We start from the raw sequence: 22654 nt of genomic DNA, 5'->3' as shown, positions 1-22654 counted from the left end.
CCATAAGGTACAAAGGAGGGCACTAGATCTGATTAGGAGACCATCCCTCTGCTAAGTGTGCCTCAAACTAAGTTAACTCCCCTATCTCTCTGGTTTGGTATAATGTACTTTAGGAAATTTCCTTGGGTATTTTTCAAATTACAATTTTTCCTACAAATAATGCAATAAAAAATAAGTAACTTAGGATCCCAGAGTTTACAAATGGCTTCGACTAGACTAGCTCAGTGAGAAACAGACGGAGGAACACTGTGGCATGGACATTCTTTTCCAACCACCACACAAAAATCCTAGGGACAGAAAAAGGAATTTGACTTCATGGTAAAATATAGTTCTTGGGTCCTACTTTTTCTTCTATTGCCTGTTCTCACCAACTGCTCCTGTCCCCACTATCCAAGGACTTATCGTTCATGCACTTGGTGAATGACCTAATTCCTTAAATAGGTGTCACTAAGCATGAGAACAGGGTGGGACCAGTAGATCATCACAGGCACGTGTTTCCCTAAGCTTACCACTCCAGCCACCCACAGGCTAACTTCATTATCAAGCTCCTTAGAAGCCTTGCTTCTACCAGCCAGCGATGCCATAGGCTGGTGTGGAAGACTCCAAATGAAGGAGCAGCTCTGTGAGTCCTTTTGTGGTGAGTGTGTACCTGACATGGGATGGGAACTTCAGCATCCCAAGAAACAGAAAGGCATTCCAGGAGCTATTTTCAAACAGCAATGAATTTCTCCTCCAATAGCCTAATAGAGAGTTGGTTATATATGAGGTCTTCAATATAAGGTTGAAAATCTTTGCAAAATATGGATTATAGTGTTTTCCCTTAAACTAGAAGCACATAAGGGTTTCTATTTTATCAGCTTAAAAATTGGTGTAAATTTCATGACTCAAATACACAGAAGCATCGATGGCTGTTTTGAACTTTAGACTTTGTTTGCAGACAACTTCAGGATTTTTTAAATTGTTACCTGTTAATACCAATCAGCAACCCAAAATAAGTGGCTCTTCATCTTCAGAAACTAAAATCTTATTATGACGTGCAAAGAGAGCTCTCTAACATAGGCTAAGGAGAAAAAAATGAGCTCACAGAACCATACAATCATGAATTTGGGTAGGACTTCAGTAGCTGTGATCCTTTTTTTAACATTGTTTCAGAGATGCAGGGTAGAGAGCTGAACTGATGTTAAACGGTACCTTGACAGAGGATTCAATAACCTTGAATTTCATCATGAGAGAATTATTCCACTTTCAATTCTATTTTAAGCTTTCTGATGAGGGCAGTCATTGAAGGTACGTCTTAAACACCTCTCCAGCCCCTGCTAATCTTTTTTTTTGTTGTTGTTATTTTTTAACATCTTTATTGTAGTATAATTGCTTTACAATGTTGTGTTAGTTTCTGCTGTATAACAAAGTGAATCAGTTATATGTATACATATATCCCCATATCCCCTCCCCCTGCTAATCTTTTTAAACAGCAGAACTAGGGCTCAGAACTTTTACTAGACAACGATGTCCGGCTAGAACTTGATCATGGTTTCCTTCTTTTGCAGTTTCTTTTATAATGACCTTCCATCTGTGGGAAATGATACTCCACTTATGAGAACGATATTTTCTTTTTTGTGTAAGTTTAAGAAAGTGAATCAATGCAAAGAAAGTCATTAAGTAATTAATGGACCAGGTGTCAAGGGGATATGCAATGGAGACACATTGGTTTTAAAAATCCCTGCATTTCCTTTAAGGGTCCTATTGACTAACTCAGAAAACATCCTATGAACATTTTTCCACATTTTAATATGGTGAAAGTCAGCCTCCCAGTCAAGCATCCTAATACCCTCCCAAGACCTCTGCAATCACCTAGTTAACCTTATTCTCCCTTTTAAATGAAGAATTTCAAGTCAGGAAAAATTTAGTGTCTTGCCAAGACCCTCAGCTTGTAAAAATTCATGGGGGTGTGATAAGGAGAATAATTACTGTATAAAATATCTCACATGCTAAAAGACAAGTGCATTTGATGGAATTCTCCTTGGCATATGTTGAACTAGGAAAGGATAGAAGAGCAATTAACCCAAACCAAATGTTCATTATGTGCATATGGCCAAATGTCCTTATTTGCATGTGGATATCTTTATGGCATTTAATCAGATCTCTGACTACTATTAGTCAATTCAGAAAGGCAAATTATATCTATAATAAAAAGTTGGATGGGCCTATTGAATAAATTACACATTGCAAAAAGATAAAAGCCCAAAATGGATAAAGGAATCACCAAAGATTTCACCTAGTTATTTTATAGATGGAATTTATAGGTTCCTGGAGATTGCAGCAGTAAGACAAGGCAACTGCCCAGAGCCAGAAGTGAGCATAAACACAGCAAATCCTGGTCTCAAGATAATATAGGCTGTGCAGTCCATCATTAGTGAAACTCATGGCAAATGTGAACAGAGGGTCTTAGAAGTTAATTTGCATTTTACTTGTTCTCTTATGTAGAAACACACATACACACTCCAAAAAAATATATTTTCTGATTTCTAATTTTGTGTAAGGATATTCTTGAATTTAATATACCCATGAATTGGCCAAAAACATATAATAAGTTTTACAAAATGCAAGTTATTTTTAGAAGCCTGTTTGCTCTTAAATACTTCAACAACTGAGATACTGAATTCCTCAAGGGTGGTTGTCACACATAATCCATAAAGGGAAAATATTAGAAGATGATATTATTAAAGGCATCATCTGATAACAAGTTAGTTCTGCCTCCATAAGACAACTAATAACTTGAAATGAAATTAGGACTATTTTCCTAGGCAATAGGCTTTCAACAGTCAGTCTTCCAAAGTGATACAGGAACATGATTCATAATTTGCTGATAGTTGTTTTTATGAACAAACCATACCATATATTTTTTAAAAATCAAATGTGAGAGTTTTTGAAGACTGAAACAAAGATAAATTTTCAAAAGCCAAAATCTATTTGCATCTTTGTGATTTTTGCCATAAACACATACCGCCAAAAATAATATTTATTTAGAATTCATTAAATAACTTGAATAGAAATACGGAGTTTAGTGTTAAAAGTAGACTTTTTCTCTTATGTAAGTGGAAAAGGTTTTATGTGATAAATATATTTTCCTGATGTACAATGAAATAAATTCATAACTATTAAAATAAATCATTGGTCTATAAACCACCTAATATTACCTCACATAAAATATTTTGAGAAACTCTGGGCTGTATGATGATAAAGTTAAATTCATATTCATGTATTATGTTCCTGCCCTAACTTTGCCTCTTTGCTACTAACTATAGTATCACATTTCTACAAATTCCAACATCCCATTTATTCAGTCTTTACACCACAATTGTTATTGCTCTTTCTATTTTAAAGAAAATATCTGGCATTCATATTGTGTATGAATGCAAAGATTGTAAAAAAAAATAGCTAATAATGGTAATGCCAACTTCACAGTATATAAGTGAAATAAATTCTGCCTTCGAAAAATTCTTAGCCTAAAATAGATTGTACCAATATGAAGTCACTGGTCTTAAGATGTGCAGGTAAACAAACAATACACAAAACAGATCATTATCTTTCATACAGAATTAACAAAATAAACATTCCCTATAGCACCGTCTGTTGTCCTCAACAACAATAACAGCATTAGCAGACCGAAGTTAAAATCACATCTAAGAGGATTCTTTTGGTACATCTTATATAAGGCCCCTTAGATATGTCTTGAACCCTATCACATATTGAGATATACAGTTCGTACACCGGTGAAAGGTAATAGAAATAATGCCTTGTAAAGACCTTTATTCAATCTTTCAAATCAACAACCAGGAAAATATGGTATTAATTTATGAACTGCAATAGACACAGTCCAGAGAGCTGTTCTCAATGCATTGGCATCAGCTGTGAGAAGAGACCACAGGAGTTTAGCCATGGAACCATTGTTCTTGGTATGGTGGTGGTGACTGGCATGCTTTTGAAGGTTAGAAATGTCACCAAGCATGGGGAGATTGTCCAGCACCTGAGCGATCAGCAGGAGAAATAGATACAAACATAGTCAATTGGAAAATGGGCAGGAGAACATCTGAAAGCAGTTTATAAGGAAACATACACCATTTCTTCCCTCTTGGCAAGAAAAAACAAAGGACCAAAGGGAACCACAAAGATGATTACAGATTTGGAATATAAAATTTCCAAAGAACCGTTAAAGGAATTGAAATAACTACTCAGAAAAACAGACTGAATGAGGGTTCATTAATTAATATTCTTCTAGTTTATGAATCGGTTCATTTATGTGAGACAACCAACCATCTGGTGTCCATGTTTGATGAAGTTGAACAAGAAAGTAGGTGTGACACACAACATACAAAATTGTGAGGCTGGTAAGCCTGAGAAGAAAAGTCATCACGACTTTTGAACAGTATATTTGCCAAGTTCACCAGATTGAGAATCAGAGGACATTTAGTCTCATGTTTTCTGCAATAAATTAAACCAGTGTAACTTTAAGGAAGTCACATAATATCTCTGGACTCAGTTTCCTCATCTGTAAAATGAGCATATTGGGTTAATATAAAAAAACAGAGAAAAATGTTATAACTACAAGCATGGACTCAGGATTCAGATTTTGTCTTTGCCACTTACTGCTTGTATGTTTTTGGATTTCTCACCTACGAAATGAAAGTAACAGTAGTATCATCCTCATAGGTTTGTTGAGAAGATTAAATGAATTAATACCTGGGAAGCACTTGGCACATTGCTTGACTCAGAGTTAGCCGCTGTTTTAGCTGTTGTTTTTTGCTGCTGTTACTATTATGTGCAAGTATTAGAGGTAAATTCTGGCTGATTAAGCAGAAAAGGAGTTTATTAAAAGGATGCTGGTTTACAGAAATTTTGAATTTAGAGAACTAGATTCAAGAGTAAGCTTTTAGGAAAAAAAATAGATATGTATATGTATAACTGAATCACTTTGCTGTAAGCCTGAAACTAACGCAACATTGTAAATTAACTATACTTTAATAAATAATAATAAATTAAATTAAAATTTAAAAATTTTTTAAAGAGTAAGCTTTTAGGAATGAAACGCAAAACCACACCACAAACCTGGAATGATAAGAAAATGTATCCAAGGAGGATTCAACACTAATGTTAGCACGTTGAAAATTTCTGCACCAGAACTCAATTTAACTTTATTATAACCATTACTGTCCTAGTTGCAAGGGACACTAGAAAAGCAAGTATCTGCTATTTTAAACTCCTATAGGAAAAGGGCAGTTTTGCCCAGATTTCCCAGATGTATTAAAAGATCAGATGCCAGGTGGCCCAAATCAACTCAGTCCACTTGTCCTTCATGCTAAGATTTATTGCTTAGAATCATTTACTAAAGGTTGGGTGGTTTTATCCAAGGTCAAGAAGATGGTATATAAAATTTCTTAAAGACTCTATGGTTCCTTCATGAAAGGCTTAAAATATCTGCGACAGAAGGGACTTCCAAATACTTACTGGGTAGGCTCAGTATCCAGTATTTAAATTAAAGCCACTGGATTTATAGTTAGAATGAGGTGTTTAATTTTTAAATTTACACAGTTGAAGGTCTTCACCTATTTATGTGTGACTTGAGAGAATAAATGGTTTCCAAGTCTTTGATTGGAAAAATAAAAGATCCCAGAGTTCAATGAACAAACATTCATGGCAAACAAAAACCTATATTTTCTCTCTCTGAATGACTAATACATTTGTGCTGCTGGAGGAATTCATCTCACAAGAAGGACATCAGCCGGGAGAGGAAAGAGCAGCTATAACTCGGCTTTATCTATTTTAAACTCCTCAACTATAAAAATACTGCCTAAAATACCAGCAATCCAGCTCCCAACTGTCCTTTCCGAGTAACAGACAGCTATTTCAACCCCATGACTAATGCCCAGCGCCTGTCTTAAAGTGGCCTGGACTTCCACCACTGGTGCATTCCCAGCCCCGTGTGTGGCTCATAGGGCAAATCTCCCCCAGTGCTTGAACTTCACCAGTCAGACTCTTGGTGATCCCCCAAAATACTCTTGGTGAATTTATTTCAATTGTTTACAGAAACAACAGAATTAATCATCTCTCCTACCCAATCATTTTGGCTTATAAGCAGATGAATTCTCCTATATACGTAACATGCACAAAATAGCTTGGTGACTTTTTTTTAACAATTATAGCAAGAAAGTTGAGGGGAAAATTCCAAAGGTCAATCTGCTGGTTGCCTATTTATTTTCAAGCTATCACACAAAGTCAAATGAGAAATTCTGGAATAACCATTTCACTATGATGCAATGAAAGTTTGGTTTCCTCAACATGAATAGTAAAAATACTGCCAAGTTTATACTAAATTTATTCCAATAATCCATTGAATAGTATATCTCCAGACATTTAAGAAATACAGAAATGGTGGACTTCCCTGGTGGCGCAGTGGTTGAGAATCTGCCTGCCAATGCAGGGGACACGGGTTCGAGCCCTGGTCTGGGAAGATCCCGCGTGCCGCGGAGCAACTAGGCCCGTGAGCCACAACTACTGAGCCTGCGCGTCTGGAGCCTGTGCTCCGCAACAAGAGAGGCCGCGATAGTGAGAGGCCCGCGCACCGCGATGAAGAGTGGCCCCCACTTGCCACAACTGGAGAAAGCCCTCGCACAGAAACGAAGACCCAACACAGCCAAAAATAAATAAATAAATTAATTAATTAAAAAAAAAATACAGAAATGGCCTCAGAGGGAACAGCATCAACCAAATGGTGACAGTCGACCCAAAGAAGTGGATTGTAGCATGGCAATAGAAATACACCTCTCTGTAAGCAATAGGTATGAGATATGTTCTTCCCCAAAATTTGTGTAGTAAAACGATTGGAAATTGGAAAGGATTTTAAATGCAGCAGAGAGTTTTCAATTCAGTGGCATGATAATATTTTCATAAATAAGTACTTAAATGTGTGAATCTGTTATAAGTGATTAGGCTACCACATAACAAAGCAAAATGTAGTAGGAATTAAGCTGATAGCCTTTGAAACCAGACTGCCTGGCTTCAAATCCTGACTTTTCCACTCCACAACCACATGATCTTGGCAAATTACTTAATCTCTGTGGGCTTAACTGTCTTCTGTAAGGTCCGGATAGTAATAGCCCTTAACCCATGATACTGAGAATTAGAACAGTGCTGTCATATACTAAGTGTTACATAAGTATTTGTTAAGTAAGAAAACTTTAAATATGTCTCTGAAAATATCAAATTCATTTTTTTAGGAAATTCTTGGTTGAGATATGCTCATTGAATTCTTACGTTTTTGTTTTTTTTTTTTTTCCTGTAAGTATAAAACATTTTATTTCTCATATTTTTCAGTGACAGTTTTTCTACTGGATAATCCTGCAAGAATATAGGGGAAGAAAAAAATACAAGAACTCTTGAGGCAAATATTTCAATGTTTAGTAAAATGAAAAGCACCTACTTGCTTGAAGCAAAAAGTAATCAAGGCAAGGTAGAACACCCATATGACATCTTTTTAATTTAAGGCAACATGATTAAATTAGTAGGAATTTTTTAAATGACTGCAATCACAGACATCATTTAAATACTTAAATACTGTGATCCAAAAAGCCTTTGTACTACCACTTATAAAATAATTGAGGGGCTTCCCTGGTGGCGCAGTGGTTGAGAATCTGCCTGCCAATTCAGGGGACACGGGTTCGAGCCCTGGTCTGGGAAGATCCCACATGCCGCGGAGCAACTAGGCCCGTGAGCCACAACTACTGAGCCTGCGCGTCTGGAGTCTGTGCTCCGCAACAAGAGAGGCCACGATAGTGAGAGGCCCGCGCACCGCGATGAAGAGTGGCCCCCACTTGCCGCAACTAGAGAAAGTCCTAGCACAGAAACGAAGACCCAACACAGCCATAAATACATAAATAAATAAATAAATAAATTTTAAAAAATAATAATAATTGAGAAAGTCTCAAGTTAGTATATGTAGAGATTTAACAGTGAAACTAGAAGCTGCTTTACTTTGATTTTTTTGACAAACAACTATCGCGAAAAACAATGTCTTTAAATAACTAACATGTCTTTTGAAAATATACATAGAAAAATATTTGGAAAGGCAGACAAACTTAACAGTAACTATTTCTACAGATGGGTAGGGTGATGCGTTGGGGAATTTTTCTTTTTACTTTATACATGACTAGGTTTTATCCAACATCATGTATCATTTTATGGTATAAAAGTTTTTTAAAGTAGAAATTGTAGAAGTTAGCAATGAATACTGATATCTGGTCTTTTATGTTTTCCTTTCTCCAAAAATCACTTAAAGTACGACAAAGAGCTTTGGCTATGCCTAAGTGGAAAGTAAATTTATTCTTCTCCAGCAAATGAATTATTTCAGCTCAATAGTGGTGGACTAGGCCTATCTTTCACTTTGGGGCCCCTGAAGTTATTTTTAGGTCATTAACCTTCAGAAAAATAAAGACAGCAGGGCAGACAAGCATCGGTGCTGCTCCTCCCCCAAAAGGACATTGAATTTACCATGGATTTTTTTAGAACAAAGGAAAAAAAAAAAATAGAAGCTAATGCTACAGCATTTGGACTGAGAACAGCATTACTCTCCACAAAGAGATGCAACATTAGTAAACACCTTTCACCATCTTGTCAGCTTTGAAGACAGATTTAAGTCCCTCACTGGTTACCCCCAAAATTAGCCAGTCCACTCTTTCAAATGTTAACCTTCATGATGTTTCTATTTAGGGGCCTACATTGCCTTGCTCAGTGCATGAAACAGCCTCAATCCAGGGAGGCAAGAAGAGAATTAATAACTATTGAATATATATCACATGCCAAGACCTGTGCCATGCATATTTGATACATTATCTCCTTTAATCAAAAGCTGATAGTATCTCCACTTAATATATGAAAAACACTGAGGTTTGGGGAACTCAAGCAATTTGCCCAGCGCCCCACAGCTAGTGGGTCATGGAGCCAACAAGTTCAGGTCCAGAACCTCATAGACTTCAATATTAAATCAGAACCCCAGATTAAAATTATAATCAGATCCTTTGATGATCAGGCATTGGTGAGTTTGAATGGCAAAATAATAACAAACCAAAAAAATAGCAACCCTTTATATTTGTCCAGCACTTTATAAGTTTTCACAGTGCTTATCTGGAGCAAGTCGCTAAAACAAGAGCATGGTGTTGAAATTCACACAAAAGAGGGACTTCCCTGGTGGTCCAGGGGATAAGACTACGCGATCCTAATGCAGGGGGCCTGGGTTCAATCCCTGGTCAAGGAACTAGACCTCACATGCATGCCACAACTAAGAGTTCGCATACTGCAACTAAAGATCCCACGTGCCACAACTAAGCCCTGGTGCAGCCAAATAAATATTTTTTTAAAAATTCATACAAAAGAGACGTCCATTTTTATCCTCTGACCAGTCCACTACTATTACTTGTCAATAAGTATCTTCCTTATTGAGAAATGATTTTGAAAATAGTTGAGGAACTCAAACTAAAGATTCTATTGTTTTCTTCTCTCCCTCCTACAATCCACATGGGATTTGCAGGAAAATGGACAAAGGAAATATGGTGGTCCCCCGCCTGGTTGGGATGCTGCACCCCCAGAAAGGGGCTGTGAAATTTTTATTGGAAAACTTCCCCGAGACCTTTTTGAAGATGAACTTATACCATTATGTGAAAAAGTGAGTCTAAAGATTTTTTTTTTAATCTTTCAAGGAAAAAATACTACTCTCTTCACCTTGCTTTCACTCTCATTCTTCTTGGTCAGTGATGGTTTCTCTTCCAATTACCATTCCTCAATCATGGACAAAGTTAAAAACTTCCCAGCTGTTAGTGATTGGCCCCTAATTATCACTGCCTTGAATCAGCTCTGTCCTGTTACTGACAGCTGAAACTACCATTGCTGATGACGTTTTAATCTATATTTCAATCCCCCATCTCCACTAGCATAGCCATCATACTGCAAACTCAACAGGTCTATCAATCTAGAATAGCACTACAACAACCTGTCTAAAATAAGATATTGCTTCAACTTTGAAATGTTAATATGGTTTTATAAAGTGTAAGATTTTCACATTAAAAAATGTGTATGTCATGGCTCAACCGTGTCCCCATACATATTGATCCAGAATGAAATTTCCTTCTACAAATTTGAATGCAATCAACAAGATTAATAACATGGTTTTTCAGTCACTATATAATAAAGGAATAAATTTCCTCAGTTTTAATTCCAAATGATATTTTGCTACTAAACCCAAAGTTAAAGCAAAAATACAAAATTAACATTTTCGATAATTTACCAAGTAGTGTTTAAAATTCCTAGAAAATTTAATGAGAGTTTAGCTATTTCTTTTCCTAAATGCCAAAATCAGCTGTGTGTGTGTGTGTGTGTGTGTGTGTGTGTGTGTGTGTAATTCAGCTCAGTTTCAGAACTACTCTTAATTTTATACAAACAACGTCACTTGGCATGTGCATAAATTACAAGGACTTAATCCTGTAAGAATCTTATATACTGAACATGAAAATGAGCACCAAGAAACACTCGAAATGCAGAGATGAAACATGCTTGAACTCTTTCCTAATGAGCCCAGAAAAAAATAGGTGTCCATCACTGAGTACCGTGGGGTGGCGTGGGGCTGACCTGTGGGTCAGACACCACTGACATAATAGAAGTAGCTTAATGATGCCTCTTCTCCCCACGCGTGTCCCTCACATCTGTGTGGGCCACCCGTCTTACAGCAGCCAGCAATAATGAATTACTGTGTCTGGATTATAGAGAAGAGTTGGGGTAGCAGGAGGGAATAGTATATAAGCAAAGCAGCAGAGTTACAGTGAGAGGGATAGAGTGAGTTCACTGCTACCATGGAGGTGCTGGCCCTAGATCAGTTGTGTTAAGACTAGCATTTACCTTCAGCCTACAGATGGAGAAAACAGGGCTCCCAGGACCATCCTCTGAAACACACCTTCTGTGTTCACCTTTATATCATGGTAGGTGGAAAAGATAGCTAAGAAGTCAGTTTCACAAGGCTCCAAATGAGTGTTCTTGGTTTTGGTTTTAAACATCACTGGTAGATTATGATCAAGTAAAGATAAAAACTATGGAGGCCTCAGAGGCCAACGTAAAGGGCAAGGACAAATCTATCAAGAAATTGTACTTCTGATGACAAGTGTGTTTTCTGGTCCCTAAGATGTTGTATAAATCCCCAGATAATTGTGTGATGAAAGGTCACTTGCTCTGCCAAAAATATACATTCTGGCAACTCCGGCTGAAATGCCACTTGCACATGTTTTCTTTATTTATCCTGACTTTGCCCATGAGTCAGATAACAGATCTGAATCCAGCATGAAAACATGCAAACTATTACACATGGGATGCAAATGCCAAACACGGCAGAGACTTCAGAAAACGTTGTGTATGCGTGTGTGTGTGTGTTTTCATTTGGAAGTACAAATGTATAAATATGAATTCTCTCTTATTACTTGTAGATTGGTAAAATTTATGAAATGAGAATGATGATGGATTTTAATGGCAACAATAGAGGATATGCATTTGTAACATTCTCAAATAAACAAGAAGCCAAGAATGCAATCAAGCAACTTAATAATTATGAAATTAGGTAAGATCCATCTCTTCTAGATTAAAAGTGAATCAGACAATGTACCTTTATCTGTTCTTCCATCAAGTTTATCTAATATAGTATATGCAAAATATAGCCAAAATCAGAAATGTTAGTTCTTTTTCTTGGAAATCAATTTAATGAAATGTTTATTTAACCAACACTATATAAGGTGCCAGACTAAGTTCTGTGAAATGTTCAAAGAAGCAAAATTCATTCATTTATCCATTTCATAAATATGTGCTGGACACTGTTGAAAACATTAGAAGTATCAAGGTACACTTTCCTACACTCATAGTGAGCAATTGGATGTATAAGATTATTTAAAAGAGTTTGAAAAAATAAAAACCAGGAAATGGGGTAAAGTTGTGTGAGGAGGTTGCTACTTTAACTTGATGTATTTAAGAAAATATGCTTCCGGAAAGTAAAATTTGATCTGAGACTTGAATGAAAAGAATCCGCATGACAATCAGACCTGGAGGAAAATCATTTCAGAGAAAGAAAGAACAGCAAGTGCAAAGGTCTCAAAATGAGAATAAGCATGATGTGTTAAAGGAACAGAAAGAAAGCCAACATTCGGAAGAGTAAAGAGAGGAGGGTTGAAGGCAATACAGTTGGAGAGTGTTATATTTCATCATGAAGAATTTGGATTTTATTTTAATAAAAAGGGGAAATCACAGGAGGTTTTAATTAGATTCATGCTTTTTTACAACATTCCTCTGACTACTAAGTGAAGAATGGACTGTAGCAGGGTAAGGACTGAAAGAGGGAAGACAGTTCAAAGGCCGCTGCTGTGTCTAGAACTAGACAGGAGATGGTGGTGCTTGCATAAGGGGTTAGTGGTAAAGGTGGTAAAAAGTCAGATGTGTGATATATTTTGGAGGTTGAATAGACAAGACTGGCTAAATATTGGATTTAGAGTGTGAGTGGATTTATAATTCAGGGAAGAAAATTAGGATTTTGGTCCAAGTATGTGTGGATGTGATAGTGTCATAGAGATGGAAAAGGCTGGGAGAATAACAGGAAAACATGAAGAGCTCTGTTTGGGACAATTTACATTTGAGATGCACATTAGACGTCCCAGGGGAGTTGCTGATTGTATGATATTGGGGTCGGGAGAATGGTCACGATTGGAACGTAAATTTGGGGGTCAACCAAATATAGGCAATATTTGAAACCATGGGATTAGCAGAGGGTTCCAGGACATAACCCTATAAAATTTTATAAATTGTATTTATACAATTTATATTTTGTATTTATAAATTGTATTTATGTTCCAGGACATAACCCTATACAATTTTATAAATTGACAATACATGAAATTATCTACAATCTAAAATCTAAACCAGAGAGAACTGCCATAAATCCTTTCTTAAGGAAGCCCAGGGCCACGTGGAAGAAAGATTAGTGTGTTAGATGAAAAAGCAATAGCTTGGGGTCAGATGGGCCTCAGCTGAGTGCCAAAAAGTGACTTGACCTCTCTGAGCCTCAATTTCCTCATCTATAAAGTAGGAATAATAATACTTATTTCATAGGTTTATTATGGGGTTGTTATCAAGATTTCAATATGTTTAGCTTAGTGTTTGGAACATAGTAATAGGTCAATAAGTGATAGAACTCTTACATATTAGCACATTCATTAATTCTGAGATGCAGTCTTTCACCTATATTTTCTTCCTGTAACAGAGATGCACTTTAAAACTGAGGGAATCTTAAATTTAATGAATACAGAGAGAGTAGATTTCCTATCATTAGTTTTCTCTCACTTCCTATAGGCTCAAAATAAGTCCTGCATTATCCTTGTAATTCTGTAGTCAGCCAACTACTGGGTCATTTTTCTTAAACCCCTTAGCCATGAAAAGATTGATTGGACTTGGCAACTGCTAGTAGCCTAGTCATTCAGTACCAGGATTGGATTCTGGAACAGATTCTTGGAAAAAACATAAAGGAGGCTCCCCTTCCACACATGCCACCATGCATCCAAAAGAGCTCTGATATATGGAAAATGTTTTGGTATGAGAATCAGGAGATCAGAGGTCTAGCCCAGGTTCCTTTGGACAAATCCTTTGACCTCTTTCAGCATCCGTTTTATATTATCACCTGATCACACAGAGTTATTCCAAGCATCCATCATATGAAATAATATATACTAAATTATTTTAGAAAGGGCTATAAAAAGCTATATTAAGATATATTAGTGATGTTTTCAGGAATTAGAAGATTCTCCATTCCTTGGTCTTTCATAGAAACTAAACATCTTAATAGCAAAGGTTATTCTCAAAATAGCTTTTAAGTTGAGATGGATGTAGAATTGGCTCTGGTAGGGAATCAACAAAGTTTGCTGTATCTACTTAATATATTGTTACACACTGGAGCCTGTCAATACTTTTTGAAAATAGACGGGGTATGAACAATGAACACAATCCATTAAAAAATAACAGTATCTTCTGTGAATTTCAATGTCTTCATCTGTAAAATAGAGACAAAAATATACCTACCTCATGGGGGGGATTATGAAAAATAAAGGAGATAATGCATGTAAAGCTCAGTGCCTGACACATATCAGATGCTCTATAAATGTTTGCGGATGGTTACGATGATGGCAGGAGGGTGCAGAAAAGGAAGAGGAAAAATATGACAAAGCATTTGGAAAGAGAAAGTTGGTGGCCAAAATTCCAGTTAAAGTTCAGGTTGGATGCCAGAAGCAAGGTGATGGCGCAGAGTGACTTTGAATTTTCATGAGCAGGATAAATGGAATGTGAAATAGCAGAATAGACACCCCAGGGCCAACCTCACCTACTTCCATTCTGCCTTGGATGTTGTCAGAGAGAGAACCTTTCTTGTAGAGAAGAGGTTGGTTTGTTACCTCTTCTTGTTACAAACCTTTGGTTTGTTTTTAACCACTGTCTCTCAGGGGATAGATAAGGTTCTTATCCGGAAAAGACCCACAGGTGTCATATCGTCCTCCTCGTCATCAACTATCCACTGAGCATCCTCTAAATGCCTGGCTTCTGGCGACGTTAAAGTCGTACCCTCAGCTTTGGAGAGAGAGTTTTCCATCTCCAAGCAATTCTGGGAAAGGTGCCTGACAAATCACACAGATTTAAAAACAGGATATGGAGACTCCAGCCTCCCCCTACTGGTAACTGACCGGCCCCCGAATGATCAAAAATATAATTTCTAAATAAATAATATCTTGGAACAAAAGGTTTAAGTTAAAAAAGAAAAAAAAGAAAAAACCCTGAAAGATCACTTTATCGACCCTTCCCTCCCCCCAGAAAAAACACATTGTTAGGACAATGTTCAACAAATGGAGATGGACCTGTTACATGTCTGATATGTGGTCCCTGGTTCTTCAACAAAGCACAGAGGACAACTAGGACAGAGCTCAGCCTGGGCGAGGACACCTGCCACACAGCTGAGAGCCACTACTTCCAAGGAATCAGAGCAATCTCCCACTCACCTGGCTGAGCACTTTTTATTCAGGAGGAATGAGTGGTTTCCGTTAAGGGAACTTTACCCATTTTTAATAACTGAGTTATTACAAAAGTCACATGGCCTAACACACAACACACAAAAACAGCCAAAAAACAGTAATAAAAGTTCAAACCGTTCCTTCATTACCCTATTGCCTAAAGAGAATCACTATGTTGAATTTTTATAGTCTTTCTAGACTTTCTATAGTTTTAATCAAAATGGCTTTCTCATATACTCATTTTACAGTCTTTTTTTTTTTTTTTAACCCAGCAGCATAGTGTGCACTGGTATTTTCAACCATCAAATACTCTCCTATGTTACTATGTTTACTCTCCTATGTTACTATGTTTATCGACCACAGAGCATTCTATGTTATGAACGCTCATCTTTTCTATACCAGTGCATCCCAGCCAGGAGAAATATTGTCCCCCTAAGGGACATGGAGAAAGATGAAGAGGCGTTCTGGGATGACCTAACAGGTGGCTTTGGGCATTTACTGGTCAAGAACCAGGGATGACAAACATACCACGGTATACAATGAGGAAATGTCCAGCCCCAGAGTCAGTCATCTCAGCTGAGATACATTAATCCAGTCCTGCATGATGGACTATTTTGCTCATTTCCAATTTGGGAGCTATTTTAAATAGTAGCGGTGAATAACCTTATACAAAAATGCTGATGCTCGTCTTTATTTCTAAGGACACTCCCCTAGAGGGGCATTATTTGGCCAAAGGTTACACACACTTAAGACTTTTGATACATTTTCCCACATGTCCCCCGGAAAAGTTGAACCAACGTACACCTTGCCAATGAAGGTATCCACCAACTGGCTGATATGCAACACTGCACAGTGGAAGAAACAGGGATTAAACTGAATCCAGAGGCCAATTTTAACTCTCAAAATCTACAAAATCTTAAGCATGTCACTTAATATCTTGGAGTCTCAAGCTCTTCAACTGTAAAATGGAAACAATACCTATTCTGCCCATCTCTCAGGTTCCTTGTGTCGGCCAAATAATACGTGAAACTCTGTTCTGTATAAGGGGCTATCTTTAATAGTGATCATGTCAGAATAGCTTCTCTATTTGGTTGGAAAAAAAGGGAGCACCAGGGGTTGCAACCTCAGATACCTCCAGGGCAGGATACAAGAGTACACTGAGCCAGGTGTAAAGACCTCAGGATTGATGATGTATTAGGGAGTGCCGAGGAGTCACAATAACTAGTGAATCTACATATACTCTAAAGACAGCAGACGCAACTCAGTTTCAAATATTTTTTTTTCTTTAAAAATGCAGAGCCAAGGTTGACAGAACTTCCAGTTTCTCAAAAGCAGCTACAACTTTCCAAAACCAGTTTAAACACTAAGACGACCAAACGTTCCATATCCACAGGTCGTATCAGATCCCGGGCCTGATATTTTCCATTTCAATTTCAATATATATTTTCATTTTCCGTCTTAAACCTTAATCGAGCAAAGACTCTCACCAATCAAAATGCCTGCTGTTTTCGCAGAAATGGGCGTCTGTTAGGGGTCTGTGCCAGCGTGGACAACTGTCGATTATTTGTTGGGGGAATCCCAAAAACCAAAAAGAGAGAAGAAATCTTATCAGAGATGAAAAAGGTCACCGAAGGAGTTGTGGATGTCATTGTCTACCCAAGTGCTGCAGATAAAACCAAAAACCGGGGCTTTGCCTTCGTGGAGTATGAGAATCATCGGGCAGCTGCCATGGCCCGGAGGAAGCTTCTGCCAGGTTAGGACCCCTCCTCAAAGAGGAGACTTCTCCACTCCGTCCTGACTGCCTCAGGCTGCTGTGCTCCTTAGCAAAGGAAACAAACGCCTGTTGTTCGTTTTTTTTTTGCTCTTTATCTCTGGTTATGTTACATTTTTTAAACTCTTGGTCTTTCTTATTTATCTCACAGTTGATTCAGTTCCCTGAAGTTTTCACAGATTGGGTTCTGAAAACTATTCACTTTGTGCATTAAATCCAATGTACATTGCACAGGAGAAGTCCAGAGCTTGAAGTTACAGCAACCCTACACTGAATCTTTAAACTGAAGAATCTCCTTAAAAGTAAATTTATCAGTCAACAGTTATCTTTGTATATAGTTTTTTTATCAGGCTTATTAGAAATAGGGTATATGTTATCCATGATAATGTAGAAATAATAAATATGCAAGTGATACATTATCCCAATGACAATTAAAATGACATACTTTTATTATGACTCCCTAGTGTCGAATAATTTCTGTCTAATTTTAGGGTATAGAAATAATAGCTTTCCATTGAAAGACACCTTAGATGCTACAGCCACGAGGTAGGTCCTATTTGGTCAACAACCATAAATTCCTGGGTTTAGAAGATGCCACCAAGACACTGCCCCACTAAGATCAATTTAGGAAAAATTGTTGAAAGTCCTGTGCTTGTTATAAAATATTTGCCAAACTTACACAAAGGTATTAAAATGAATTAATATTAAAATGATAAGTATTTCAAGAATGGCATATTGAACACGTTGGAATCAAGGATTCTCTTAAGTACTGTGGAAGTTACCAGAATCTAAAACAAAGCAAAACAGCAACAAAAACACCTACATTTATTTTTATTTTTAAAAATAAAACCAATAGGATTAGCCCTCCAGAAATTTTCAAAATTGAAAGATGGCTTCTGAGCTTGGGGAATATGTTTTTTTTTGTTTTTTGTTTTTTTAATTATTAATTTATTTTTATTTATTTATTTATGGCTGTGCTGGGTCTTCGTTTCTGTGCGAGGGCTTTCTCTAGTTGCGGCAAGTGGGGGCCACTCTTCATCGCAGTGCGCGGGCCTCTCACTATCACGGCCTCTCATTGCGGAGCACAGGCTCCAGACGCGCAGGCTCAGTAATTGTGGCTCACGGGCTTAGTTGCTCCGCGGCATGTGGGATCCTCCCAGACCAGGGCTCGAACCCGCGTCCCCTGCACTGGCAGGCAGACTCTCAACCACTGCACCACCAGGGAAGCCCCGGGGAATATGTTTTAATAATATTTTCATGAAGGCAGCTTAAAGTGAAAAAATATGAGATATCCCCCAAAATTGCTAAATCTATTGAGAGGTGGACATTTTTTATATTCAATATAATATTATTAATATATTTTATACATGTGTAATAGTATTGTTATAAAACATAGGAAAGAGAAATTTTGCAAAGACTAAAGAAGATGAAATCAATATTTAAAATTTTAACAGTAAAAATGTTTTGATCTGAGGTGGATATTTTTAATGGGGAAGCTTCCATTCACCACTTCTTCACTACCCAGTGGTCAAGTCACCTGACTCACAGGTGCATAGAATCACTAAAACTCTTCACGCTGCTTACCTAGCCTTTCAGTGACCTGAACTTAATATTTTGCTGTCCTCTTCAACATCAACAATTCTGCTTTCGAAAAGTGCCTCATATCCATCTTGTTCTCAGGCCATCACTGTAGGCTAAACACATATATTCCCAAACTTGGATTCTTTTTTTCCCAAGGTCTCCTAAGTATTCTCCCAGCTCTGCTTTCTCTTTGATGCCCCCAGCCCCCCACCTACTCCATCCTAAATATTACCACCAGAGTAGTGTTCCTAAAATAACATATCATCATTTCTACAAGTTCTTCCAAATAGTAGGAATTCAATCTCTCCTTGTTAAGAGGCTGAATGATGTCACTCACTCATTAGTTCAAAAATATTCACCAACTTGCTGCTGCATATGAGATAAAGCATAAACCTCTGAGCTTGTCATTTAAGGCCTTTGACTCGGGGCCCCAGTTCTTTTCAAACATAATTTGGACCTTCTTTTTCACAATAAAAACCCTCCTTTCTATCAGGACAAACTCAGTGTCCTAGACAACACCATGCTCGTTTTTTGTATCCTTTATTTCGAATGCTGTATCCCCTACTAGAATGACCTGCCCCTCCCCGTCTCTACTGACTCATGGCATTCAAAGCCCCAGCTTAACCACCACTTCATTGAGAAACCAGCTTCCACTATTCCATCCCACATTAATCATTTTCCTCCTTCATTACCTGTGAAAACAGATATGTACAATCATTTGGGGGATGAGGGAGGATGGCAGTGAAAGAGGGTCCAAAATGGGAGAAAGAGTTTTCAGCAGCCAGACAATCAGTGTTCCTAGGGAAATAAAACTTCCCGTCAGCTTCCCTTCTTCAAAGAAAACAGCACATTGACCCACAGAAAGAGCTTCTGTCTTTACCTGAGTTGAACTGACTAGGCCGGGCAAGGCTGAGCAGCTAGGCGGCAAGAATTCTCAAGCACTGTGTTATGCTTCCACCCAAGATCCTGAGTCTTCCCTATGGATTCTCTGGCCAGGACGCAGCAATATATAGGCTGCCTCACTCTCCCCAGGCATTTTCTCATCCTCATGATGATTGGAGGCAGCCCCCTCCCCCCCTTTGCTTGTTGCCCTTTAAGTTGGCCTCAGCTGGTTGAGTTTCAGTTGGCTGGAGTTTAGTCAGACTGCCTCATCAGCAGAATAACAAGAGGCGGTGAATAAGCCAGCCAGAGCAAACTGCTTCCTTTCTACTGAAGCCTGAGAGTAAAATCTATTACCCATTTGGACATCTACTTATGACCTCACCATAGATTAAACAACAACACAGGATTTCAGTAATGGGCAATCCTCTGGAGACCCCAGTTTGAAAGAACAAGGAGAGCTTTAAGAAACGTGATAAGCAAGGACCACAAGAAGCTTTTCCTTCTTAATTGATCCAGACTTGAAGACAGAGAGAAAATTGTGGTCTAAAGTGGTATATTGCCTCCCACCACCTACCTCCTCAAACAGTGGAAGCTCCCTCTTGACATTGAATCTTTACTGAGGTGTAGGTAGAACAAAGTTGATGCATCCAATTCAGGCATTATCAAAGCATTCTAAGGATACTCTGAAAAAAAGTTCCAACAGTGGTTTGCAATTTTAGCCTCCATCAGAATCACCTGGAGGGCTCGTTAAGGCACAGATTGCTGGGGCCCCCAACCCCAGAGTTCCTGATTCAGTAGGTGTGGTATGGGGTCTGATCATTTGCATTTATAACAAGTTCCCAGGATGCAACTGGCCCTGAGATCTGATCATCTAAATCAAGGGTGGTCCATGGTGGGCTACAAATTTGAATCATCTGAGGAGGTTTTTAAACAGTACCAGTGCCCAAATCAACCTCTAATCAATTGAATCTGCTTCTCTGGGGGGCGGTATTGGAGCACTGATATTTTAAGTTTTCCAGATAATTCTGTTGTGTAGCCAAATTTTGTGATCCACTGCTAAATCTATCAACTAATGACACTAGCCACTCACCTGCATGGGAAATAAATAGGAACACCTGGGGAACCACTCAGTGTGGAAACATTTATTAAGCGTCTACAATGTACTTTGCTTTCTTCTAAATGACAAGGTTCTAAAAAAAATCATACCTAATTTGAGTGAGTGACAACATTCACACTGGACACAAAGAATGTATATTCTGAGGAAACTATACATCCCCAAAAATAGATCAAAAATACTCAAGAGGAATGTACGTTATTGAATTATCATTTAAAAGCGATAAATTAAGTCCCTTTTTTTTTAAGTTTTAAATAGGTGGGTTTTTAAAATTTTTTATTGCCGTATAGTTGCTTTACAATGTTGCGTTAGTTTCTGCTGTACAGCAAAGTGAATTAGCTATATGTATACATATACCTCCTCCTTTTTGGATTTCCTTCCCACTTAGATCACCACAGAGCACTGAGTAGAGTTCCCTGTGCTGTACAGTAGGTTCTCGTTAGTTATCACTTTTACACATAGTAGTGTATATATTTCAATCCCAATCTCCCAGTTCATCCCACCCCCCCCTTTCCCCCCTTTGTGTCCATACATTTGTGCTCTACGTCTATGTCTCTATTTCTGCTTTGCATATAGGTTCATCTGTAGCATTTTCCTAGATTCCTCATATATGCGTTAATGCATCACCTTCTTTTGTCTTCACAACAACCCTGAGAAGCGGTACTTTTATTATCCCAATTTTACAGATGAGGAAACTGATGCTTAGAAAGGTTGTTTCCTAGCCAGGATCATTAATCTGATATTTGAACTTGTCTGACTTCAAAGCTCAAGTTCACAAATCACCTTCCAACACTGCCTTTCACAGGGATGTTTATGGAAATCGCTGCTCCCTGCACCTCCTCTCACTTCTATCCACTTTAACCTTTTCCACAACTTCAGGCCTGTGAATGACTTACCGTGGTCCCAGTCTGGGAAGGCAAAAGCCAATGGGCTAGAACCGTGTTCTCAATTTTGGCTGAATTAACTGAGGTGCTTTTCAAAATCCTGAGGCCTAGACCACTTAAATCAGAAATGGAAAAGAGGGTCCAGAGGTCAGCGATGAGCCGATTCCCAGGGAAAAATCAAAAGCACTGATTTGTAATATTTTTGGATTTCCATACTGTTGACACTCCCACTGTGGCTCACTTCAAGCCACCAAGGTGACATCAATTGACTCACAAAATTCTGAATATTTAACAGTCTATTCTTGCAGGTAGAAAGGACCTGAGTCCAGCACACCCAGTGGAACCCATATTTTTGTAAACTCTTCTACTACGGGGCCAAGATTGAGAACCACTGAGCTACAGAAACCAGAGTCACCTGGGAGCCTTAGGGTTTTGGGGATAAGACCCTTAGCAAAGTCTGTGTAAAGCATAGAAAGGAAGGGAATGGAAGAAAAAGGAAAGGAGATGTAGAAGGGGAGTGGAAGGGAGGGGGAAAAGAGAGTGATGGAGAAAACTATCCTCTGGGCTGCAAGGCAGAACAAGGTAGCCAGCTAACTGGGATAGCAGGAGCCAACCTCCCACTAACTCACTGGGATTCACTAACTCATTAGGATGCGTCTATCCTTTGTTTGAGTTTTAGAATGTCAGTGCCACAGATGCTTTCACTGACTGTTTTTCAAGGAATAAAAAGATGCATTTTGATTAAAAATATTTGCCTCTTGTGTAATAATTAAACAAGTAAACCCTTATCAATACTGAGAATTTCTGATTTTGTTCTCTCACACTTTTTATTGCTTCCAGGATATAACTTGTTCCAAAACCAATAAAAATAAACATTTCCAATCAAATTTAGAAATTGAGTTGACCCTCACCCTCCTCTCATCACTTCAACATGGATCTGTACTGTGTAGGGGTACAGGGGTTGAGTAACAAAAAACAAAAGGGAGCAGTGGAGAAGTGAAATAGATCTGGGTAAGGTATCCTCTCAAAAGCTCATTTCCTCTTCTGTAAAATTGGGAAAGTCATTCCCCTACCCACAGAGTTACTGTGAGAAGGAACTGAGAGAATATGGGCAACACACAGTAGAGTGCAAGACACTCAATAAATTGCAGTTATATAGGAATACAAATATATATGTAGTCATGGATAACAGCTACCCTTTCAAGATGAGTTCAATTTCCCATCATAGACTCTTCATTGCTCTTTGTCTTAATTTAGAAAATAATAATAACTTTTTCTCCAGATTTCTGAGTTGTCT

The 22654-nt window shown here is 38.1% G+C and overlaps 1 protein-coding gene across 4 annotated transcripts in view; it reads left to right on the top strand.

Annotated features, from left to right (window-relative positions):
* A1CF (APOBEC1 complementation factor) overlaps positions 1 to 22654 on the top strand; it is a 79052-nt gene that overhangs the window by 33252 nt on the left and 23146 nt on the right. For 2 of the 4 annotated variants that reach the window (XM_036828953.1, XM_036828954.1), the window contains exons 3-5: positions 9581 to 9715; positions 11520 to 11650; positions 16640 to 16878. In XM_036828953.1, coding sequence (XP_036684848.1) covers positions 9581 to 9715; positions 11520 to 11650; positions 16640 to 16878 — 505 coding nt within the window. Of the gene's footprint in view, positions 1 to 7371; positions 7508 to 9580; positions 9720 to 11519; positions 11651 to 16639; positions 16879 to 22654 lie in introns of all 4 variants that reach the window. The other 2 variants (XM_036828955.1, XM_036828956.1) reach the window with 2 other exon arrangements.

Source organism: Balaenoptera musculus, chromosome 16, assembly GCF_009873245.2.
Source record: "Balaenoptera musculus isolate JJ_BM4_2016_0621 chromosome 16, mBalMus1.pri.v3, whole genome shotgun sequence".
Classification (NCBI taxonomy): Eukaryota; Metazoa; Chordata; class Mammalia; order Artiodactyla; family Balaenopteridae; genus Balaenoptera; species Balaenoptera musculus.
This window is presented reverse-complemented; position numbering and strand designations above follow the sequence as displayed.